We start from the raw sequence: 25,987 nt of genomic DNA, 5'->3' as shown, positions 1-25,987 counted from the left end.
CTTAAGAAACGCAACTGCAATAGACTGCTCTCCTAAATCTAATTTCGCTCGTCTTACTTAGTTGCCATAGGTAGTAGTCCTCTCGCACTTTGACCTTTTCTCAATTGCTGACAAAATGAGCATAGTTTTTCCACTCTGATTTTAAAATACGTTAGAACATACATCCTAGTCCCCCTCGTGCTTGTACCCAGCTCTCAGGCGCTAAGTCCCTTGAGCGACTAAGATTTATGATTCCAACATATATTTAGTGCACCGGGCAGAGTTGACACGAAGCAAAGCAGACTTCAAACGAAGCCAGAAACTAACAAGGCGGCTCGGTAATGTGCGATGGCACAAAGTTCCGACCCCACCCATCCACAATTTTGGCATAATTGTCTACCAAATGAGGAACATATAGAAAAACCCAAAAATTATTTTTTGCGAATCCCAAAAAAGCCCAAGTCTTCAAAAAATTCTGTATGAACGATAAGATAGCCTCCAAAGCAAATAACTCAGTGGAGTAAAAACTGATGCATTAGATTGCTGTAATATGTCAATATTAAGAAAGCGAGTCAAGACGAACAGCAAAATCAAACAACAACAACAACAAACATTAATTACATCAAAAAATTTATGTCCCTCTTAAAACCTAAATTTAATAACAAAGTCAACATACCGTCAGATAAACCTAAAACTAAACAAAAATAACTTATAAATCATCAGAAAACTTTTCTCAATTGCTGACAAAATGAGCATAGTTTTTCCACTCTGATTTTAAAATACGTTAGAACATACATCCTAGTCCCCCTCGTGCTTGTACCCAGCTCTCAGGCGCTAAGTCCCTTGGGCGACTAAGATTTATGATTCCAACATATATTTAGTGCACCGGGCAGAGTTGACACGAAGCAAAGCAGACTTCAAACGAAGCCAGAAACTAACAAGGCGGCTCGGTAATGTGCGATGGCACATAAAGTTCCGACCCCACCCATCCACAATTTTGGCATAATTGTCTACCAAATGAGGAACATATAGAAAAACCCAAAAATTATTTTTTGCGAATCCCAAAAAAGCCCAAGTCTTTTTCAAAAAATTCTGTATGAACGATAAGATAGCCTCCAAAGCAAATAACTCAGTGGAGTAAAAACTGATGCATTAGATTGCTGTAATATGTCAATATTAAGAAAGCGAGTCAAGACGAACAGCAAAATCAAACAACAACAACAACAAACATTAATTACATCAAAAAATTTATGTCCCTCTTAAAAACTAAATTTAATAACAAAGTCAACATACCGTCAGATAAACCTAAAACTAAACAAAAATAACTTATAAATCATCAGAAAACATTTGCGACCAGTCCATAAAAAGGTTTGGTAACAATTATACAAAAAAGAACAAAAACAGTAAAGTAAAAAAATTTAACTTATTTTTTTGAAACAGTTAACTTCAAAGTAATAAATACCATTAGGAATCAATTAATATTACCACAAATTTACGATTATCACTGCTTCTATAGAAGGGCATTAGGACCTGTCCTTATTCATTTTTTAATGCGGCTAAAAAGATTAACAAAGAACAAACAAAATTTCAATTGAAACTTGCCAGAAAACGCTGTCAAAACCGTCAAGCCAAATTTTGGCACTCAGAATATATATTTGATTGCGCCTTCTTCAAACAACTATAATGTAGTACGTGGCCATTCGCGAAGTGCTAAAGTATGTAATAATTTTAATTTTTTTTTCGAAACGAAATTACATTCAATGTCATGAAAGGCATTAATTACTAAAAGAGCTATTTAAATAGGGTCGTTTATTCATGAAAAGGAGACCTTCGAGACCTGCAATTATCCAGAATATTTCTTGCATCTACAAAATGAACGTCAAATATGACAAAAATCAAATTAGTTTACTTTTTTTTTGTGAAAAACCGAAAAACCGGTGTCGAAGCCAGTAAGGTCATAACAAATTCTTTAAAAAAAAAGATTTTGGGACACCAATACCTTTTATTCCCTTGAGACCTATAATGTCATATTTGACCTGTAATTCACTTACGAGATTAGGTAACAAAAAGAAATATAAAAAGAACAAAATTGCGAAGTTAAAAAGTTTTTTTTAAATTTTGGAAAACGATTGTTTTCAAAGTCATGAAAGCCATCAGCTATCAACTAATTTCAGAATATTGTTTCTTCTATTCTTCCATGAAAAGCCAATGAAAGCTATCACTATACAGGAAATTTCATACGACCGAAACGACAAAGTATAAATGACAGTTAGAGACAAAATTAAAAAATTCAATTGATTTCTTCAAGAAAGAGGCGTCGAGGCCGTTAAAATGACGATGTATATCTTTCAGGATTTTAATATGTTCAATTCTGCCTTATTATGAATGCTAACAAGGTGACATGAGAACTGTCAATAATGTGATAATGTGACAAAATTAGAAAACGCGAAAACCTGGCAAATATCAAAACAAATAAAAATCTGAAATCTTTTAGTATCAAAGCCAGAAAACAATAGTTGCAGGCTTAAAACTGCAACCCAAAATAAATGTTAAATCAGTAGAAAGAAGAAGCAGTCTTTCTTTGATGACACTAAGCTGGAAGTTGAACAAATTAAGAAAAAAATAGAGGTAAAGTTAATTAAGCCATTATTCATTGAAAGTCATTTTTTTTAAAAAAAAAAGAAACGACCATAAACTTTCAATTAAAAACTAAATGCATTAGTTTGGAGCTGCTTAGCAAGCGAATTGGTTGGACCTATCACTCCTGGGCTTTGATTTGATATGTTCTGTTCTTTATTATTAAAAAAAAGTCTTTTTTTTAAAAAAAAAAGGCCGACTGATTACAACCCGATTTTTTTTGGATTTTAACAGTCCAAGAATGGTCCAAAACTAGCCCTGCTAATACCTATTGTCCGTTAGGAACAATTGATTTTTCAAATGTTGTAGATGTAGATAATTTGTTAGTTGAAAACTCAAAATAAATTCTGCATTTTTGATAATCAATGAGTAAAGTTAGCAAAAAACGGCAAAGTTTTAACTACAGTGCACTCTCAGCGGACTCTGAAGTAGAAAAAGCCCCCCCTCTGAGTCCACAAAGATTGTATGAGGGTTGTTTGGGGTAGTACTGTCGGCAAATTTAATCAAAGTGGACTAAAGTAGCTTATTTCGTGCTGTTTTTGTTGAAAAAGGCTAAATTTTGAAATGTTTATCCAGATTTTTTGACCAAAAAAATTAAATCAAAACAATCAACAATGCTTGTTCGTCTTTAAAATTAAAATCAACGACACTATTCTTAAAAATTATAACAAATTTTAGCAAAATTGACGAAAATTTAGGCAAAAATTCCGGTAAATGTGAATAAAAACAACGTGAATTCACTCTTCTTTTCTCAGAAGTTTAAACCTCGATAACTCCCTGTAGAAAACGAAAATTAAAAAAATCTTTTTAATTCCATATTCTACGCTGGACGAGCTTTCTAATGATACCAGTCTCAACTCTCTACGATGAATATATCGAGCGGCGAAAATTCACGGAACAAAAAAAAAAACCCACTTGAGTATATAGTTCCTCCCCCCTCAAGAGGGTCGGAACAATTAATGACGCATAAAAAGTAGTTCTTTTCATTTTTTAGACCATTTTTACAAAACGGCTCTGCTAAGTAATTCATTCAACGCAAAAAGTTCAACAAAGCACTTCGATCACAACCGCAAAACTTCTACTTTTTTTATCAGAAGAGAACATCCAAAAATCAACATTTCTTTAAGTATTATCGTTATAAGTACCATGGTTCACAAAATCACAAGAAGATCAAATTATTATTGCTTCTTGAAAACATAAGCCACTAACGTCGGGGAATTGCTCTCAAACGAGAGCGGCTGGCTCTGGTACTAGCTATCTGGAGCTTGGGGATGCTATCATTGGGGATTGGGAACGAGCGGGAAATTCGAATTGCCGAATGGAGGAGGGTGAACGGGGAGTTCAAAAGCGCCACACGAAAAAAACGTTCCAGCGAAAAACCGCAAAAAGGACTCCAGGACTAATATAATGGCTACAAACTTCGTTTGAGAGCAATTAGAAACCGTGTTAAAATATTTCTCGACTTTAAAACGCAAAATAGAGCAAGTAAAATACACTGGTGTCATCCAAGACTCGAAATTACAGTTTCAGTTAAGGTAAAAAAAACTACGTAAGTGCAAAATTTTCTACGTAATACTAATTGGGATAGATTACTTATTTTCTTGAAGCTCTAATTTGATCTAGTTTTCATAAATTATGATGAGAAATTGGTATTTAAAGAAAACTATTTAAAATTTGCTGTCCTCATGGAATTCAACTCCCTTGCCGATTCTTGAGAACTCCACTCCTCAAAAAGTTGAAATCCTCAGTCAATTTTATTGTAATCTGAACCAAATTCTGATGAAAAAAATATCTTTTTTAAACTCCTCCTACAGTGAATTTACGAACAGTAAATAGAAAACGAAAAAGTCATTCCAGTACCGTTAGAGCTGTTTACTGTTTTGTTAGAGTACTTAAAACCTTGTAGATTGGCCAAATAAGCATCAAAGATTGATTTATGAATTTTATTCAGCTAAAAGCAACATTGGTAACTAAAATGTGAAATATAAACAGGACATTTGATAACCAAAACAAAACTTCAACACAGTTGGCAACGAAAAATTGACACATGAATATTGATCAAATTAATGAAATTGCTAGAATATTATTAGCACCCATAAAATTATTGAAAGCCAAGCAAAACGTATCTACTTCTAAATTGACGACAGAGATCAAAAAAATTTGGAATGATGACAATAAGCACTAATAATGAGAAGAAATTAAGACCGTGGATAAATCAACTGAACGGATCACTTTTTTTGCATGAAAGCATCAATTTCTAACAAATAGAAACGCCTTTTTGGTCCCGGTAGATAATGACCATCAATAATGGACAATCTTTCATCCCTTAAAATATGAATTGAACTTCCAGCTCTTTTTACGCAGATCTTTTGGTTGTAATCTGGCCGGAAATTACTCAAGAAAAAAATTTCAGAATAATTTACATCAAATCATGAGGATTTAAAACGCAGAACTCTTTATTTGATTCGAACAATAAGATTTGATACTTAATTAAGGTTAATCTAAGAATTTGAACAAAAATTTACTTTCTGTAGTTACAAAAAAATTCTCGCCTCTTTAGTTTTCAAGACCTACTATCAATACAAACATAGCCGGCAGATTGCCGGAATAGCTGCGAAAGAATAGACCTGCGTGCCATATAATAGAGATAGAAACAGATACAGATCTAAATTGAAAAAAAAATCGACGCCGCTCAAAAAACTAGGTAAAAAACATTCAGCGATAAATTAATAACGCTTGTTAAAATTCATTCCACAGAAGCCTCTTATTAGGGACCGTTACTGCACATATGAGTTCCTTTGACCTTAAACAAATTCAAATTAAACTTAAGTTTTAAAGTGCAAAAGTAATTTTATTGAGTGAGGTAAGTCACGTATGATGAAAATCTAATCACGCAAATAACCTAAAAACTTTTGCTAAAGCGAGTGAGAAATGACGTCACGCGCGCAAACGCCGTTAGTGAGAGGAAGAAGACATTCAGAAAATTTGACTTTTCAGCTTTGCTATGTGAACAAATGTAAAACGAAAAAAAGGCGTCAGACGACGAAACAAAAAAACATAGCAGGACAAGTCCTGACGTACAATTCAAAGAATTTTCATTGACTCAACAGAAAAACCAGACCTAGAGTGGACTAAGAGTGAATTGAGAAAACCATTTTTAAAAAATTCTGATAAAAAAATAAGAAAAAAAACAGAAAATCAATGTGAAAATGCCGCATGTGAACAAAAAAACCACTAACGAGAAAGCGAATTTTTGTTCAAACACCGTTTTCTCACTCCACTTTAAATTTAGAGCGAAAAAATTTCACGCCGCAAAACCACTCGCTTTTTCGCTCCATTTCCTGTTTCGGCGTGACCAAAATCACTACTCCAATTTGACTTCAAAAATCATGAAAATGTGTGAACAGATCTTAAAAAAAAAACATAGCAGGACAAGTCCTGACGTACAATTCAAAAAATTTTCATTGACTAAACAGAAAAACTAGACCTAGAATGGACTATGAGTGAATTGAGAAAACCATTTCAAAAAAATCAGAACAAAAACATAAGAAATAAACAGAAAATCAATGTCAAAATGCCGCATGTGAACAAAAAAACCACTAGCGAGAAATGAAAATTTAATTCAAACAAAAAGCTAGGCCTAGAATGAGCTGTGAATGGATTGGGAAACCATTTAGAAAAAAATCCGATCCAAAAAATTGAAAAAACAGTGAAAATCAGAGTGAAATTGCCGCATGTGAACAAAAAAACCACTACCGAGAAACCGAATTTTTGTTCAAACACCGTTTTCTCACTCAACTTTAAAATTAGAGCGAACAAAATTCACACCGCAAAACCACTCGCTTTTTCGCTCCATTTCCTGTTTCGGCGTGACCAAAATCACTACTCCAATTTGACTTCAAAAATCATGAAAATGTGTGAACAGATCTTAAAAAAAAAGACAGCGCCCCAATACAATTCAAATTCTTTGAATTGTAAAAAAAACCAAGAGCACCGCAATATAGCTTCGCTCAGCTTACAGCTTCGCAGCTATAAAAAGGATATTTCTTTCTCAGCAAATAATTATGAAATAGAAATTGTGCTTAAAGGCAAAAACAAGTGATGATTAGCAAGAGAACGAGTCACTCAAAATGACACTTGTTGACATATCTTTCTCGACATTAACACTTCCCATTTCTGGCTGGTGCAAAGCATACCATTCATTATGCACTACATCAATCACATCACCGGGCGGATCTTCGCCCATTCCCTGAAAAATAATTCGACCCCAGGATTTGACCTTGTCATACGTCAGAACTGCCCCGTCAACATCGCCCAGATCCCTGATCAAGTGGTACTGATCAGAAAACATTGGATCAATGCACGCATAAACCCACATAGGTTTCAACACACCACCATTCGAGTCGTAAATCCAAGAAGAAGTCGAAGTATCGCATTGCGAGTCATCCGCAATCATAGATCCACTCGATTCGTACTCGGCAACGTCCTCGCCCTGGACAAACACAAACGTGTCATCCGAGTTGACAACCTCTGAACTGCTCTGTTCTGATTCATTTTCAACATTAACTTTACTATTTTCGTTTTGATTAGCAGGTGTTTGCAATGAAGCCGCATCAAACTCTTTCCCAATTAACAGGTGATCTCTTTCCATGCTGTCTTGACGCTCCAGCTCCGATGATCTTTCATGTTCGGAATTTAAGAAAAGTGAGTCTTGTTCGAGTGAAGGCAAGGACGATTTTGTGTAGCAATGAATTCTGTGAAATAGACCCAGTTGCATATAAAATAGCTTCAGTTGTACCTCCAATGATTCTGCAAGGTTTCTGTAGTAAACATTGTTCAAATGAGCAATCTATTTTTATTTTTAAATTAACAGCTCAAAAAACAGAGGGTTACTCGCTTGCAGATAAGCGGCAAATATAAGCCTTCTCAAACAATTTCGTTCTATATAACTCGTAAGATTTCAGGTTTAAAAAATAAAACATTTTTAGGGATTTTCATTTGAATTTTGGTAGTAAACTGCCGCCACTTAGAGTTTAGCTGCTTTAAAATTCTGAATGAGAGCAATTTAGAACACCCAACTAACGTCGGAAGAATTGCTTTCAAGCGACTGGGGAGGAAGAGGGCTTTGGCTTTTGTAGTAGATAGCTTAAGTTAAGGCGATTAAGATCACTTCGTCAGGGGAGGGGAGAGAACACTGCACTGGTAGGCAGGAGGCAGATCAAGAGGGGCCATACTTCCCAGACTCTTTTCCTTTTTCTTATTGTTCGAGAAAATACCAACAATTCCAAACACGATGAGCTCTACCGCCCTTTAGACCATTTTCTACAACTTCTAATACACTGGAACTATCCACAACAGCGTTTGAAAGACCAAATCCAAGGATTTAACTTTTTATTTTAAAATGCAAAATGAAGATTAGAAACCATAACATAAGCAATTTATTCAACAGTATCTTCTGAGACAAATTCATGACGTTGGGTAACATTACGCAGAGCAACCGCTTGAAGAATGGGACATTTGGACAAAATATCGCCTTGAAGACAGCTGTTTTGTTTTCGGAGAATTTCACCTTCAGTCTCGAGGGGAGAGACCAGCCAATCGAAGGGGAATAGTAGTTGATCAACATCCATCCTCAGAACCTGTTCAGCAAAAAATATAGGTCAGTAAACATTTTTCAAAAGCGCATATTGAACGTATATACGTTTCTCAAATTCGTGATACAAAACCACTTCTAATTAATTATTTTTGCGGAGGAAATTTATTTTTGCGTTCTGCAAGAGAACTAGTGTGAAAATGGTTGACAGCTTTAAAAAGAAATTATAACCACGCCAAGGAAATATCTTTCATGTTATTTTTATAACTTATTTCCACTTAAACAATAATTGCTAGAAATATAGTTGCAATAGCTTTGTAGATAAAGTATCAAAATTTTGATTAAAAACTATGCCAACTAATGGAAAAAAAATAGGCATAAAACTAAAGAAACAAAAAATCTTGCATCAATTGCTGAGATGTCTCGAAACGTTTAACGAATTCAGTACACGTATTAGCCCCTACACCGCAAAACAGCCCCCAAAAAACATCCCGTGTTATACACTTCACCCGCTTGAGCTGAAGCTAGCGTTACAAAGCTAGCTACTACCGTAGCATAGCCCCACGTTCGTGGGTTATGTTTTTTTTTCAATAACACCATATGCCACGATATTGCGACAATTCATAATGCAATTATATTCGATGAAAATAAATTTAAGGTTAAATTTGAAATCCAGAGACATAAAGATGGAATGGAGGAAGCTTTTCTTTTCCAATTTATAGAGCAGCAGAAAACATCATTTTCGCAGACTGCGAGTCCAAGAGAATCCAGCAAGGATGCTCGTTAATGAGCGTTCGCACATGATGTTCCGACCCGAGCTCATCAACACTTTTGACTTAATTGTCAACCAAATGAAGAGATAATAAAAATAGATATTTTAGTTTAAAAAACCGTTGAAAAACCTAACTACTTATTGAACTACATAATGCCATACCTCATTACAGCGCTGACAAGATCTTTCAATGAAAAAACTACGAGAAAAACAAACAAACAACAAAAGAAGCAAAAGCAAAAATTTCACGGCAAAAACTAAATATCTAAATTTGAATGCACCTAGTAACAACGCCAAAAAGCAATCGTATAAAACCTTAGCTGCACAAATTTACTTTGTTCATACTATGCAGCAGATGGCAATTTTCCTTAATGAGACTAGGTATCATTGTTGACAAAAGCAAATAATAGCCGAAATTGAAAAATCAATCAACATTTTTTAAACGAAATAATTTCTAAAGTCATAAAAATCATTAGCTTTTAACGAAATAATTCTTAAGAAATCTACTAAACACTCATTATGAAACCAATAGGACCTGTCGTTGGTTAGATTAGGCCATAGGAACGCAGAAAACTAGAAAACAAGGGCACTACAGACGCAGAAAAACTCAACAAAATTAACAATTTTCGAAAACACAAATTAATGAGGCCATTAAAATCATTAGCTATTATCTGAATACTATGAATTCTTCCTTCCATTTTCATTCATACTAATGCAGCTAAAATTATACTGAAAGATTAAATAAGTGCATTTAAGCCACATTCGAAAATCATTGGGATCTGTTAATACGCGAATGTGCTAAAAGAAGAGAAAAAGAAACACAAGTACACCACTAAAACTTATTTAAACGCAAATGGTCCACAAACAAAACATCAGTTACGACATGATATCACTGGACATTTAAATTTTTCGAATGCAAGAAATTGAATGAGACCTCACAATGATGAGAATAAGCTACAAGTTGACGAAAAAAAAACAAACAGAAAAGTTTAAATCATTGAAAAAGTATTATATCATAAACTTTGAGACTATTCGCTAAAAAATGACTGCTTTGGGTAAAATCAATCCTTGAATACTCAATTAGAAGTTTTTGAGACCGGTCAGCATTTTGCGCCTACCTAAAGATAAAAAAAGGCAAAAACCAATAATTAAAAAAAAAAAATTGCGCGAGAAAAGTGTCGAAGCCATTAAAATATAACTTTTCGGTAATGACTTTTCCATCATCCATTAACTTTTTAACAGCATGAGATTCTTTTTTCAATATAACTTCAAAAAATCAATAAATATGAACAAATACATTAAAACCACGAAAATTCTGAGAAAATCGGTAGTATCAACGCCATTAAACTCAATTGCTTTCAGCGAAAGGCAATAAAAGCGCTCGATAGGAGTATAAGAGTTATACTTCGACGGGACGACAAGGATTTTTGTCATAGACAAGTCATCGATACGCTAAGAGATTACAATAAGTCATTGACTAAGGAGACAACAAAAAATACAGGCAAAAACCAAAATTTCGGTAGAAAAGTGCAAGAAGAAAGTGTCGACGCCATTTAAACCATAAGCTTTCCTTTGAAAACTTTATCTATGATCCATTGACCTCCTTTTTAGGCCAATTGGAATTAACACTAATATGATAATGTGATAAGATTTCAAATCCAATAATGGGATGAACCAAAAACAAATCCGATAATTTTCCAAATGTCCAAAAAATTTATGGAAACTAGCGCATCGATTTTGTCAAACCAATAGTTAGAAGATAAAGTCGCCAATAAGATTATTTTTGTTAGATTAGGAAAGAAGGAGTTCCGGTAATTACTTAGACGTTCGTACAGTTCACGAAGATAAGTTTACGAAGTCTTAACAGCCATTAATTTCAATAGCTCTCAACAGAAGTCAACAATTACGCTAAATCATGACTAAGTAGAATGACAAAGATGTTTGCCATGCATGGGTAATCAATAAGATATCACAATAAGTCTTATGACTGCAAAACAAATACAGAAACCAATAATTCACCAGAAAAGTGCGAGAAGAAAGTGTCGCAGCCATTTAAACCATATCCTTTTATCTGAAAATTTTCTCTATACTCCATTGAACGTCTTCTCAAAACCAATGGGAGCTATCAATATTAGGATAATGTGATAAGATTTCAACAGGAACCAAATATACAAAAAATCCAAAATTTTAAATTTTTTTTGAAATCTTGTGGCATAGAAGCCATAAAACCAGGAGTTAGAAAAAAACTTCAACCAAAATAAATTAGATTGCTGTAGGAAGAATTGAAGGGGTTCTGGTCATTACTGAGAAATTCTCACAAATCATGAAAATAAGTTTAAAATTGGTTAATGTTCAAAAAAATTTTTGAGAAATTATATTTAAAGTCTGAACAGACAATAAGTTCAATAGCTTTCAACAGAAGTCAATAGACACGCTCAGTCATGACTCGATAAAAGGAAAAAGATGTTTGTCATGCATGAGTAATCAATAAGATATCACAATAAGTCTTATGACTATGAAAACAACAACAAATACAGGCAAAAGACAAAAAATCAGTAAAAAAAAGTGCGAGAAGAAAGTGTCGAAGCCATTTAAACTACAAGCTTTTCTGTGAAAACTTTATCTATGATCCATTGAACGTCTTCCCTAAACCAACGGAAGCTATCCAAATTAGGATAATGTGATGAAATTTCAAAAGGATTCAAAAATACGAAAATATTAAAATTTTTAAAATTGTTTTTGAAATCTTGTAGCATCGAATTCATAAAGTCAATAGTTAGAAGATAAAAACGCTAAACATTAGATTTGGTTGCAGTAGAAAAGAAGGGGATCCTGTCAGTGCTGCGGCTGCCTTCGTTTACAAAAATAAGTTGTAAGCCATTAGCTGTCCAATCAGAGCACTGAATAGCTTCACTAATGCCCATTACGAAATCCAATGCAATTCTTGTCAACAATTTTATGCCAAAGAGCTGCAAAAATTCAGTAAAGCCTCAAAGAAAATCAAAATTTCATTAAAAATTACAAAAGCTCAGAGTCGAAGCCATGAAGAACATGTGCGATTCCTTGAAAACGTTTTTTTGTTCATTAGGCGTAATTTTACTCTAAATCAAGTTTATCAATAACCAAACATCGATATGAAAAGTGACCAGTCTCTAGGAGACCTGAAAAATATGAAGTTTTCTAAAAAAAACAGCTCTCAAATAAAATTCGAATTTTTTTATAGTAAACTTCCCTAGGAGATCAGAACTAATCTTTTATCACCTTTCGTGTATTAGGAATACGAAATTGATTCCCTTTGTGGCGTGAAATGTAATTTTGAATGAAAAATTTTCAAGAAAAGATCATAATTTGAAGAAAAATTACTCTAAAAGTGAACGAAATCATACCAAATATCACTTGTTCACACAAAAACTTCAATCCTTGCCCACTCGAAAAATACGAAATTCAGAAAAATCGTTTTAATGTCAAATTTTACGCTGGACGAGCTTTTTAATGATACCACTCACATTTCTCTACGATGAATATATCAATCGACCAAAATTGACTGAACAAAAAAAACCCAGTTGAGTATATAGTTCCTTCCCCCACAAGTGGGGTCAGAACAAAAAGAGAAAGATGTGAATTCAAATTACGTTGTTTTTTATTACGTTGCTAAAATTTGGTTAAATAAATTTAAATTTTTATTTGTTTCTATTAACCAAATGCTTGCTATTAAAGAAAGAGTTACTTAAATTACAACTCGAAGATTTTCAGGGATGTGAACCCTAGATAACTTAATGAGTGCAGAAAAAAGACACGGTAGGGGTTCGAAACCACCAACCTGCCAGATGTTATGCTCCCGGCTTTTCTATCGCCTTTATAATAGCAACAGACTTAATTTTGGAATGAGAGCAACTCCGATCACGCAAAAATCAAAAAGTCAAGTGTTAAAAAGTGTCACTGGAGACAAAAAAAAATGTTCTAGAACAAAACAGTCAAGTAAAAACTTCGCATAAAAAATACACACACGTTTACAATAACTGCTTCAAACTCCGTTCGAGAGCAATAGCAATTAATAAATAAATTTGAAAAAAAATTTATTCGAAAAAGTAAAATCCACCACTAAACAGCTCCAAAAGACCACGAGGACCACTAAAATTTCAAAACTGCTAATTTCAGCACCAACCTGCCTCAAAGAAAAAGTATCAATGATCATTCGATCCAGGGAGGATCACATATCCAAATGAGAACTTCAAAAAGTTACATCGATAAAAAAAACCTTTCGTATATTATGTAGCTACGTACGGGAAAAAAAACACAATTCCAAAATTCAGAACATATGAACCTTGAGAACATTGCTGAATTCTGTCCAAACTGCTCTTCGCAACTTCGGGTCAAATCGGGTACACATAGGCAACAGCACAAAATTCGCAAAAAGTTGGTCTCCAAACGATTCAGCCTCAAAATGTTCCAGCAGAGACACGTAATGCTCGTAGAAAGCTCCGTCTGTCGTAGAATCGTGTTTCAAAGTTAACTTAGTACACTCAATTAGACTCAGTAAAAGTTTTCGAATAGAAGTCTTGATATCGTTGTCCATGAAAATTGCACTTGTCAACATGAACACGCACATCAAGCGGTCGAATATGAGATTAGGCGTCAAAAATGTTGATAAATGCTCAAAGCTTAGAGTACACAGAAACTTCAAACATACTCGGACTGTTTTCACATTAGCGTACTCAATATCAACATCACCGTTTTTGTGCTTGGTTTGATCAATTAAGCTCAAAATCGGATAAAACAACCAATCTTTTGGTAACTCTAGGCCATTACTTGAAGGTTCAACTAGCAAGCTTTCAATCTCAGCAAAATTGACAGTTTTCTGTTTTTTCAAAATAGCCGGGAACGACGATTCAAAGCATACGAAAACTTCATTGATGACATCAGCTTCACGATTTTCGCTCTCAGGAACTGAACTATCGATATTCAATTCTGATAACTTTTCAGTTAGGGTTACGTAGTTATGAAATGATTGATCAAATAATAGCTCTCTAAACATTCTTCGAAGTAAATCTGGATACCCGGAGGGACATTCTGATATTAATTTCAGGCAAACAAGTGTTAAACTTTGGGATGTTTTAGATGATAACAAGCCTTGATTGATAAGGTTTTTGAGATAAATCAGAACATCGAAAACCGATTTTACAGCAACTATGAAATTTGAGTAACCAAAGCTGTCGCTCAAATCTTTTTCTATCACTAACGGAGGTTCGAATTTTGTAAAATATTTTAGAAAATTATCCGCAAGTCTAACAAGTTCTTCTTTATGGTTCTGATTAGGATCTTGAAACTTGGACGCAAGTTGAAAAACGGACGAAATGCACTCGAAAGTGTAAAACGACGTTGTTGTGATGTCAAGGTCGTAATAACATTCCAGCAAACAGTTTGAAATTACGAACTTGTAAGGGAATTCCACAATTAAACGCGAAAATAACTTGCTTATTTCTCCACTCTTCAAATACCTGACAACCATTTGAAAAAGCTGTTCAAAATTTTCATTCAAGTCTTTAGATATTTGATTTCTTGGACCTGCATTCAAGATTTTCAGCATGACTGCAAATACAGAACTGCGTACCCCATTTATCAAATGTGGTTCCGAAACTACAATCGTATTCAACCACTTCAGACTAAGGACCAAAGTCATCTCACGACAATCATGTAAGAATACATGCAACACTGTGTTATCGGCTAGACTTGACAGCTTTTCGTATATAGTTGCACAAAAGCTGAAATGAGCGACTAAAAATTTGAGTTCATTACTCGAGCATTTTTCGATTTCAACTGTTTGAAGTTTCACTGTTCGCATCATAACAGAATGCAAAACAGAAATTAATTGGTCAGTGAACAATTGACATTGAAGTAATTCTTCAACTAAGTAATAAACCAAAGAGATAACAATTAACTTATAATTCAATGTTTCATTACTCTCCGACACTGCTAAATCTTCAGTTAAACCGAAAAGAACAAACTTCTCAAAATTGGGAAACAAGACAATGGTCTTCGCCATATTAACACCGTTCGATATAATGACCAATAACAACTTCATGCAATTAATAGTTAGTTCTGAAAACGGGTTTTGAAGGTCCAAATAATTGTTAACAATCAAGTCCAACAGACGAGGACATTTGAAAACGTCATACGCTAGCGACATAGAATGTCGGGAGAACGATTGCAGAATTTTTAAAATGTCTGAACAAACTTCTGGCGGCGGTTTAATAACTTCGATTATGTAGCGCAACCGAATCATAATGTTAGTCTGGTTTAGACCTTTCAATAGGTCAATTTTCATCACATCTTCTGGTTTCTTACTATCAATTTTCTTCACACTGAAAGGCTTCATTGACACAAAACAAAGGCGGGTTGTCGAACACAATGTTGAAACTTCGAGAACATTTTCAGTATGAGAACTATGTAACATCAAACTAAAAGCCTGAACAGCAACACAGATTGAAGCTATATTCTGTTCGTCTAAAACTAGTCGAAACAAAATCGGCAGGCCCTTTTCAATTAAATGCTGGAATACATTAATTTCTAAACCCACAAAACATCCCAGCTTTGCATTTTTGCATATCAAAGCCAGAGTTTTCACAGCCATCAGCTTTTGTTGAGCGTTCGAGCTTTTACTGAGCATGAATAATTCATCGACTGTATAACCAGGTACTTCTTGTTCTTCGCCATGATGATGTAACCCTAGATGCACTGGTAAATTGTTGTTAGTTACAATTAGACCCTGGAAATCAAATCTAATCGAATAAGTCTTCGACGGATCTGGTTCTGGAAGATCCGAGTCCCAAATATGTTGACCCTCACTGCTCAATGACTTGTCATTCGGATTCCCGAAAGGTCCTGAGGTTTCTGCGAGTTTAGTAGAACTGCTTACTTTATGACTGTTTTCGTTAGTAATAACAGGTTGCTTAACTTTCGATCGATTCTTCAGAAATCCAATAGTCGACGGGTCCAATCGAGAAATCAGTTGACGTTGCTCGGCTAAGATTTCTTCGTCGCTCATAGACTTCAATTTTGTCATATTTTCTTCATGAATTGATTTGAAATCTACCACATTCTCTTCCGCATTACTTTGAAAATGTCTCTCAATCATTACTGGCCCGGTTTGCGTCGAGTGACCTTCGAATCCCGTTAAATTTGTACAAATCGGCTGTTGTGTAGGTACATTGTTAGCACTTTTGTCAGTTTTCATTCTATCAGCAGCCATTTTTTGGGCGAAAATACTTGTTCCTTTCTTCTTTTTCTTGACGTTTTGAGGTACCTCATTATCACATGACTTGTTATAATTAGTCAATTTCTCTACAACCGGGAACCCCATTTCACACTGAGTGTCCTGAACATCTACAATTGCACTAATTTCAGACTGACGCTCAATAACTTCTCCAATCGTAAAGTTAGAAACAATGATTGGACGCTTTGCTTCAGCGGAATTTAGCTCCTTCCCTGGACGTGACTTCCCTTTAGATGTAGGTCGGTCCATCTTAACCAATGTAGCAGATGGATTAGACTTAGACTCAGCAAGAAACTTCTCCTGGAAGGCAAGAAGTTCGTCTTCATCTTCGCCTGGCTTCGGACGCTTCAACATTTTCTATCTGAAATGAAAGTCCTCACAGGAGCTTAGACCTGAACTATGCGCCTTAAGCATGATATTCAGTTCTTTCGAAAGACTGCGGACAAACAAGATAACAAGCGGGTGTAGTGCTAAAGCAGCAGAGCAAATCCGATGTAAATTTCCAAATATAAAATTGTCCCAGATATAAATTCCAACGCATCAGTTACCGGGTACGCATAAGAAGCTTGTAAAATGCATAAGAGATTGCCGTTTAAATTAAACACGTCTATCATCGACCTTCGCATGCAACAGGTCTCTCTGCTTGCGGCAGATATTTTGTTTTAAAAAGTCTACGATCAATAGCGCACAAAAGAGATCAATTATCTACTCAAAAACATTCAGGTTTCGATATTCCGCCAACCGCATCTAACCAAACGAAATAAAATCACTTCATACACCAAAATTGATTCAGTGACAAATTTAATTCAGCTAGTCAATTTGCTAACTACTTCTTTTCTTTTGGACATAATGCGGTGCATTAAATCTCTTTTTCAAAAACGTTTTCTCATTTTTAAAAAACGTTTTCTCATTTTTTCTTTATTCGACGAAAGAAAAAACAAGGCAGGACAGGACAAGTCCTGAAATACAATTCAAAGAATCGTATTAATTTACGACCTGACCATCATTACTTCCGCTTTAAAAGGCAAATGAGAGCTGTTAGTAATGAGACTAAAAATAACACCAGCACAACAAAAACAAGCAAGATTAAAAATTCAACCTTTATTTTTTAAAAAGAGTATCAACATCAAAAAACAACTGCTATGAACTCAAACTGTCAACTATATTCCTCTACTTCTCATTAGCAACCTGTTATTAAACGTCCTCTCACTAATAACATTAAATAATCAGAAAAAATTAACCAAAAATCGCAAAACTCGCTGCAACTTTTAAAAAACATAGTATAAAAGTCACAGAACGCAACAGCAACTGAAGAATACAACTACATCAATTAATTGAGTCCTCAAAGACACCGCTGAGACTCGAAGAAGCGAGTACTTTTGGCGTGAAATTTTCACTCTAATTTTACAGTAGAGTGAGAAAACGGTGTTTGAACAAAAACTCGCTTTATGGTTAGTGGTTTTTTGTTCACATGCGACAATTTCACTTTGATTTTCTGTTTTATCGATTTTTTAGATCGGAATTTTTTCTAAAAGATTTTCCCTATCCATTCATAGTTCAGTCTGGGCCTAGTTTTTTGTTTGAACCAAATTTCGATTTTTCGCTAGTGGTTTTTTGTTCACATGCGTCATTTTGACATTGATTTTTTTAAATTTTTTTATCTGATTTTTTTTTTAGAAATGGCTTTCCCAATTCACTCATAGTCCAGATCATAAAAGACAGCGATCCAATACAATTCAAATATTCTTTGAATTGTTAAAAAAATTAGGAGCGCTATAATAGCCGGCTGAGAAGCTGAGGCGGCTATTAACAACAAAGAAAGAAAAACAAGAGCCTGCTTTTTCCAAAACTATTTTTTCCCAAAACTACAAAGAGCGCCGATTAAGGAGCACTGAGCTGATCTTTGATTAGAGTTTGATTCCTAAACTTAAATTTCCGAATTCATTCTTCAGTGAGGTAAGTCATTTGTGATCAATATTCTTTTCACAACAATGACCCAAAAAATTACAATAAGAAGTGTGCAAGATAGCTGAATAGAATGGTTGTTTTGAGATTTCAAGTGTGATCAAACGGGCGCAAGAAAAAAGATTAAACGCGTAGGCAATCAGGAAAACTTTTATTCTCTTTGACCTGGTAGACCAGAGGCCTTAACCACTCGGCTATCAAGGCCTTGTCATCGACTTATTAAAAATCGGTTTTGTTTGAACAACAGACTTTATTTCGGAGTGAGAGCAATTGAAATCACTCAAAATCAAGAAGTGCGTGAAAAAATCACTCAAAAAATCAAATATTCTAGAGGAAAAGCGCAAAAACGGTCAAGCGAATCAGCATAAAAAGACACACACTTTTACAAAAATTGCTTCTATTTCGAGAACAAATAAAAAGAATTTAAGTTTACTGAGATTAGGTCTTAGAAACTGTATTTGCGAGGTACTAGTCCGATACTACTGCCTCTTATATGCAAAAATTTTGCAAGTCACAATATCAAAATCAGTAAAGCCGCTACTTTTGTTATTTCGCATGATGCTGATTCATCTCATCTTGCTCAAGGCTTATAAGATAAATCGACTATTTCGCTTGATAAGTGAAAATCAAAAGCCGGCAGATGTCTCACCAGACTGACCGCCAGTAATGTTTTAGCGCAACTATCTTTTAATGCAAATGTTTTTTTAGAATCAATGCTGATTCCACTAATAAATTTCAGGCTTTTTAAAGACTTAAGCAATGCTTTCAAAGTGCTTAAATGGCACAAGCATGTTTTATCGAAGGATTCGTTGTGAAAATCCAACCAAACTTTCATTTTTTAGCCCATTTTATTAGATTGCTCATTTGTTCGCACCTGATCTCCTTTACCAACTTAGACGGAGTCTGGGAATGTACTTTTAGAGTGTTATGCACCAACTGGACAACGTCAATCGGAATCATAGCAGCCGCAAACACAATTCCCACGCCGGCGATTGATGCACGCGCCACACCTGAACCAACAACCGCCATTGTTCTGGCACCCGCTAACGAGGTCACCCCAATTTTGGCAACATTTGGCACTGCACAGGCGAAGCCAATTGCGTTGAGGAAACTGAGATCCCAAATAGCCGCAATTGTGTGATCTGTTTTCGCTCTATTCATCATTGTAAGTAACTGCTCAGACAAAAAATTGTCTAGCTGAAGACGCATGTTGACGCGTTTCAAATTTCGCTTTCGTGATATGTATTCGACGATATTCGTAGCAAGGGAACCTACAACCATGAATAAAACTATTCAAACCCATCAAAAATCAACTTAATGTCGCGATAAAGGAGTTCATACAGAAGAAAACCTAGAAAACTGTTCTCACATTGGAAAACTGAACAAATTTCCATTCCGGAAGATCATAAATGCCTCTTTTGCAGATAATTCACATATCAGTGACTTGCTTCGTAAAATCACAAAAACAATTAGCAAAAATTGGTCATAATGTGACGCAGTACAATAACATCAGTTAAAGCCCCCCCCCCCCCCGTTATATAAAACGCGGCATTACACGATAAAAGTAAAACATTGTGTTAACAAGGCAGTTGTGCTTGGGGTTGCTTTGTATGTAAACCCATTAAAATGTGGATACAGACGAAAACTTTTGACAAGAAATTCGAATCACAAATTTGACAGTTAAAGCTTCTCTATAATTTCAACCCAGTACATACCAACAGCACCGGTTCCCCCCACAGCTGTTCCAGACACTATAAGAGGAACACCCAAACTAGCTCCAAACCCGGTAATAGTAGCTCCTAAGCCCAAAGTAACAGCCACTCCCCCAATCACACATGCTGACAAACTTCCCACTTGAACCTTTGAACCCTTGAGTTCAACACTATCCACCAGAGTTGCAATGTCTCTCAATATTCTGATCGTGGTCCAACGACATTCCAATGAACAAGAAAGATTCGTTTTGAAGTTTCCCCGATTTCTGAAAAATATTTTATCCGTAGACGACGTGCTAAATGTTTTTTTTCTCTGTATGATATATGGCTGATAGCGAGCGCGATCGAAAAATCAAGAAAAAAAAATCAGAAACGTCCCGAAGAATCGGCTTTGCCAAAAAACAAGCCTGTGATAAAACCACTACATACTAAAACCACTCAAGAAAAATTTTTAAAAAAAGTAAAGTCAATAAATAACAAACGACTAACGTCGGGAGAATTGCTCTCGGACTACTGGTGGGAGCTCTAACCTATTGCAGTCTCCTTCAGTCAGGGGGGGGGGGTAACAACAATCACAAAGTGAGCTTCAAATGACGTCATTAGAGTTTAATATATAATATACCAATTTAACCCCCCATAAAAATTTAAGGAAAAAACTGAAACCAATTTTGGCGCACTTGTAAATCGACCTTCACTTTTAGTAGTGAACTGCCGCCCCTTGATATCAGCTCCTTAAATTTGTGAAGAAAAACTTAGATCACGCAAAACGAAAGTCATGGGCGCAAAGGTCACTCGTAAAGTCAAATCCCTCAAGCAAAAGTCTTACATTAAAAAGACCAACACTTTCACAATAATTGTTTCAAAATTCGTCCAAGAGCAATTAAAACTATGTAGCCTAAAAAACCAACAAAACTAAAAAAAACTCAATTAATTCCTCGTAAAATATAAGTGCACATAAAACGAAAATCTTTCGTTAAACACGTGAAGATCACAAAAAATGCTCACATAGCAATAGGAAAGTCATACGCTCAAATACATAATCTAAATTTTAAAATTCCATTTCTGTTTTTTTTTAATTTCTCAGCCAAAAGAAAGTTTTACAACATTGAAATTGAAATAAATTGACACCTAAAAATTCTTTTGAGCATTAGGCGTCTATTCAATCCGCAATGAATGCAGTGAAACAAAACAGTAGCAAAAAAATGCTGAAGTCGCCTAAGAAACCACTAAATTATCATTAAACCAAAAAAAGTAAAAACTTAGACTAATAACTAAAAAAAAACATTAATACACTATCAAAACAACCTTTTAAATCATTAACATAGCATATTCAAACCTTTAATCAAGAAAAATAGTGAACAAAAAAAGCCGCATGTACAAGAAAATGCCTTCGCGTAATTTTTTTTCACTCATTAAATTCCCGCTCTCCGGAAAGCATAATCATGAATCACTCATTCTGCTCCACTCCTCTCATTTTGTTCAAAACTTCAAGTCGCAACATTTGAATTCCAAGTTATTAAGTCATAATTGTTCCAATTCGAATTTTGGGGTAGGAAATTTATGCTAGGCGAATTTTTTTGTACAACCTATAGTATAAGGCTAATTTTTATCTTTTGCGTAAAGAATTGAAAAGCCCATAAAAACTGATTTTTTATTTCACAGCAAATTATTAATTTATGAGTGTTTACGTGGGCACGTTTGCATGTGAACGCATGTATGTCTCTCTGCACGCGTGTGTGAGAACACAATTGAGAGTGTTTGTGCATGTGTGCAAGGGTAGGTGCTTGGTCGTGTGTGTGGGAGAGATACTTATACACCACTAACTTGATTCAATTTTGCAACAGATTTATTGAGTGCAGCATTTATTGTCTCCTGTTTTTGTCCTAAGTTCTGTTTTTGTCCTATTTCTTTTCCGATTTGCTTCTGATTAACTTTAAGGTCTCAACGCAATGTTCTTTAAGTCTGTAGCTTTGATTGAAAACATAGCCAATTCAGCACGCCAACAGTTTTTGGCCACCCATGATTTTGAAAATAATTTTCGTCTGTTTTAACTGAGGCGTTTAACTTAACTGCGGCGAATACATATTAAATCAAAATCAATTGAGGGAAGCTTTCAGAAACAATTTTTCCCTGTTTTTCCCATTTTTCAACTTGCAACTGTGTCCTTTTCTAAGCGCTGCATGTTTCAAGGAAGAGCTATGATGCAATAGATGGAAAAGTTATTCCACCAGCACAAATTAATTACTGATCAGAGCGGAGTTGAGACGAGCGAAACCGAGTTGAACAAAACTCTGGAAACATGCGTTTGAGAACGGGCGCAAAAAACAAACGTTCAGAAAAGCATCAAATACAAAACTTTGTATAATGAATCGTAGGGACCTTACAATCAATTACAGAGCTGGAGAAGCAATTGAGATCATATTCATAAGAGGAAATTTTGCAGTCTGGGTCGAGTTTTTGAAATCGATATTTCCAACATAAAACTGACTAACGTCGGACAATTTGCTCTCGAACGACATTGCTCTCGAACTTGCTCTCTAAATCGCGGGGCCATTTAATTTAGAGGTGGCTGTAGCCCAGATAATTTTTTATGGGTGAAAAAAAAACGCTCAAGGAGAGGTTCGCACACTCGTCCTCCATCGTAATACAATGAAGCATTACAAATCGCCTGTCACTGCCTTGTGCATGCTTTCTAATCTCTTGTTTTTTTAAAATAAAATCAATTTAAATCACTCAAAAATCAAGAAGTTCAGCACGAAAAATTTCCTATGAAATGAAATCGTAAGAATGTTCTCGAACAATAAGGCCAGGTAAAAAAATTAAAAAAATCATGTAGTCTTCTCTTTCTGTGCTTGTAGAGCCTGGTAGAGACAGTTTATGTTTTCATATAGTAATGTCCTTAAAAATGTCCGATGTCATTTCAAAATGACATTTAAAAATGCCATCTGCAGGAAACCTAAGAGAACTTCCAGTGATCACGGATTTGAACAAACTGTCAAACGAGCAAACCCTTCGAAAAATTTAATCAGCAGAGCGAACTTGAGTTTCGAAAATGTCCACATAGTAAAAAATTTCTTAACATTTCATGTGAAAATTTTGATCTTTTCTGAACTTTCATAGAGGACGACAAAAATCATCAGGATACCATTCAGAGCAATCTGCTTTAATAATGCTGAGGACACTTCAGGTCAGCTTAGTTGTAGCTCCTACACTATTGTCTTCGTTGGCTTGATGTCGTGCGGAAGAAACTATTGACGTTGTTCAAGAGTTTTTGATGACCGAATCGAAATTTCCAGAGTCTTACTTTGGTGACATCGAGTTCATACTGTTGTTGCATGATCTAGCATATTGATAGTGTTGTTTTACTTTCCACTGTCATCAGAAACAGGCACCGTGTACTTCAGTACATATAGCAACACGAAAGATCCGTTTATGATGCAAACCACACATCTGATGCATGTTAAGTCCCTATCTACATAAGCCTTTAATTAGCTCAGCGCTTTTTCAGGTCGGCATTCTTCCTCTTCTGATCGTGGAAACGCTTTTTTGTTTTAAACTCAATTTTTTTGTTTGACATTTCTAGTCAACATGAAATTTTTGACTTGATAACTCCAAGATCATTCGCCCAGTCATCTAATTGTCTCTTGTTCAAATGTCACTTTACTCTGGAATTTTGGTTCAATTCCAAAATTTTGCAGCTCCACGTCTGGATCTTCAGGGAGAGAGCGTGTTCCCTTCGTTATGTTGGCGAGCACGTTGAAGCCATCCGCTTAGTCGAATGGATGTCAGTTTGAAGCTTTGGAAAGAAGATCGATCATTTAAATAATATCAACATCAGGGCGCCCAAGACTAACCCCAGCAGGACAAAGCTTGTTACTTGGTTCGCTTCTGATTCACTGATCCCAAATTTGACGCATTGTTTGTGGTTGGAGGCAAGCTTCTAAACACTATCAGTAACTTGCTACCAGTTTCGGTTCATTGTTGGTTTGACTTGTCGTAGGCGTTGTTGTTGATGGGTGACTAGGCTGAAGATTTTTCTTTAGTCCCAGTCGTTAATCTTCACTTATTTCTACAATTATAGCAACGGGAGAATAACTGCAACGTAGAGATGTTTCGACCGAAAACTTCTCGATCGAAAATAACTCCACATTATATTAAAAATACCATTTTTCAATACAACTGATTCTGATTTAAGTTTTTTCAGACGGTTCACGATTCGACAAGTTTTAAACAAAAATTAATTTGCAGCTCTGTCCTTAGCAGTACCTACAACACAAAAGCACAATATCAACGACTAATATAGTCACCAATTGGATCAGTCTTCACTTAGTGCGAAACAAAATTCAAACAAAGAAATTTGTTTGCTTTTTCATTCCCTCCTCAACATGAAAACTCGATGATAGGTCATCCTCGACTTGCATTCACAGATCCTTGACAACTGTACGTCATAGATACTGCCCCATTACATAAAAATTGAGATTGTGTCCTCAAAATTTGGTGATGCGCTTTTCGTCAATGGCATTTTGTTCATCGCTACGCAATGTTTAGGTGCATTAAGATCGTCTTGAACTAGAAACACTTTTCACTACCTCTAAGATTTTGAGTTCATCCTAAAAATTGAATGGATTAGAGAAAATCAGAGAGCATTTGGAAGGTCACGCATTGAGATGCAGAACAACAAAAGACCTAGAGACCATCCTTGTGGACTCTTTGTCCTCATATACACATTTAAGAATTTTACTGTCGATGCTCAAAAATGCAACAAGCAATAGTTTTCAACTTTGCTTCTGTCCCCTATTTTGTGAATGGAGGTAACACGTGCGACTTCTAAATTGTCTGGAGTTTTTCAGAGCCTCGCGATATTTTCAGAACAATATGTAGTATATCTATAGTATACTCTGGTATATCTTCTTTGGGGAATCTTGTTTGGGTCTAATGAGTCAATTAGACTGTTTTTTTTTGGTTTGAACAAAATTACAAAACTTAGACCAAGTTCTTTTACTTCCACAATTGATGTCGCAATGACATGCAAAAGACATTGAATAATTTCTTTAAACTTAATTCGAGTGAAATTAACCACTCGCCACAAACATTAAGCAGCCACTAACTTTTTAAAATGAGGGAACCGCAGCAGCTCCTCGTACAGCACAAGGTCGATTTTGTTCAAGTCACATTCTTCTAATGCAGGCAACACTGAAAGCGGTCTTGGTTCTGCTTTTCTATCAAACGGGCAGATCACGCCTCCATGTCTAAAGCAATCAAATTTAATGGAAATTTTAACTTGTTTTACGAATTCAAATTTATCAACAACATACCTCTGAATTAAAACTTCTAAGCAATTCAAGCAGAAAAAATGACCACAATGAAGGCACAGTAAGTTATAGGAGGCAAAGCAAATAGGGCAGACCAATTCATCAACTTGGAGTCGCTGATTCTTAGCAGTTTTATCTCGACCATATCTGTTGCCCATTCTTCTGCCTTATCATGCTGACCTTATACATGCGGTTATTAAACTGCTTTCATGAACGAAGAACTGAGCAGCCATCTATGATTCACTGAAAGGATGATTCTCTAGATCAAAGCTAAACAATAAAAATACATGATCCCCAAGGAAAAGCTCAAATGAGTAAAAAATCGGAAATTCTGGGTATTACTTTTACCCACAGAAGGTCACACTCTCCATTGTTTAATCAATTTTTAGAGGTTTTTCGACATGTTCAACGTCAGTGCGTATTTATTCCTGCATTTTTAACGTCAGTGCATTTACTGGGCTCAGAAAGTACTGCGAAAACAGCTTGGTTAACGTTAATGTGCACAGTTTTTCATCAGCTTTAAGATCTCAAATGTAAATTTACACCCCTGTTACAATATATGGCCCTCCGATAGCCATATCCACCCGATTATGATATATGAAGCTCCTTGTGGCTGGGGTAAGATAGATCATTAAATTAAAAAACCTCAACCCAGTGACGTGAAGCCAACTATTATGTTTAAGTAAACAAAATGAGTAGTCAGCGTCAGAAACAAAATAAAAATGTAAAGGAAACCAATTTGTC

The 25,987-nt window shown here is 35.3% G+C and overlaps 2 protein-coding genes across 2 annotated transcripts; both read right to left on the bottom strand.

Moving 5' to 3' along the window:
- Positions 1–6,674: 6,674 nt before the first annotated feature.
- LOC142334634 (uncharacterized) lies at positions 6,675–25,987 on the bottom strand. The gene is made up of 5 exons (XM_075382831.1): positions 25,247–25,987; positions 25,040–25,180; positions 19,935–20,197; positions 19,094–19,490; positions 6,675–7,436 (listed from the first exon to the last, which is right to left on the bottom strand). The coding sequence occupies exons 1-5, from the start codon at positions 25,399–25,401 to the stop codon at positions 6,722–6,724; spliced, it is 1,671 nt and encodes a 556-aa protein (XP_075238946.1). The 5' UTR covers positions 25,402–25,987; the 3' UTR covers positions 6,675–6,721.
- LOC142334625 (RNA polymerase II-associated protein 1-like) lies at positions 7,991–16,646 on the bottom strand. The gene is made up of 2 exons (XM_075382820.1): positions 13,306–16,646; positions 7,991–8,255 (listed from the first exon to the last, which is right to left on the bottom strand). Exons 1-2 carry the CDS (start codon positions 16,606–16,608, stop codon positions 8,055–8,057), a joined length of 3,504 nt encoding a protein of 1,167 aa, XP_075238935.1. The 5' UTR covers positions 16,609–16,646; the 3' UTR covers positions 7,991–8,054.

The sequence above is a fragment of the Convolutriloba macropyga genome, chromosome 1 (assembly GCF_964194025.1).
Source record: "Convolutriloba macropyga chromosome 1, txConMacr16.3, whole genome shotgun sequence".
Lineage (NCBI taxonomy): Eukaryota > Metazoa > Xenacoelomorpha > Acoela > Convolutidae > Convolutriloba > Convolutriloba macropyga.
The sequence above is the reverse complement of the archived record's forward strand: the minus strand, read 5'-3'. Positions and strand labels throughout refer to the sequence as shown.

Coding starts and splice junctions, on each gene's coding strand:
- LOC142334634 (XM_075382831.1), bottom strand. CDS start 25,401: ATGGGCAACAGATATGGTCGAGATAAAACTGCTAAGAATCAGCGACTC. Junction 20,198..25,039: donor CGGTTCCCTCATTTTAAAAA/GTTAGTGGCTGC, acceptor AATATTTTTCAG/AAATCGGGGAAACTTCAAAA. Junction 19,491..19,934: donor GGGGGGAACCGGTGCTGTTG/GTATGTACTGGG, acceptor TCATGGTTGTAG/GTTCCCTTGCTACGAATATC.
- LOC142334625 (XM_075382820.1), bottom strand. CDS start 16,608: ATGTTGAAGCGTCCGAAGCCAGGCGAAGATGAAGACGAACTTCTTGCC. Junction 8,256..13,305: donor AATTCAGCAATGTTCTCAAG/GTTCATATGTTC, acceptor TTTGCTGAACAG/GTTCTGAGGATGGATGTTGA.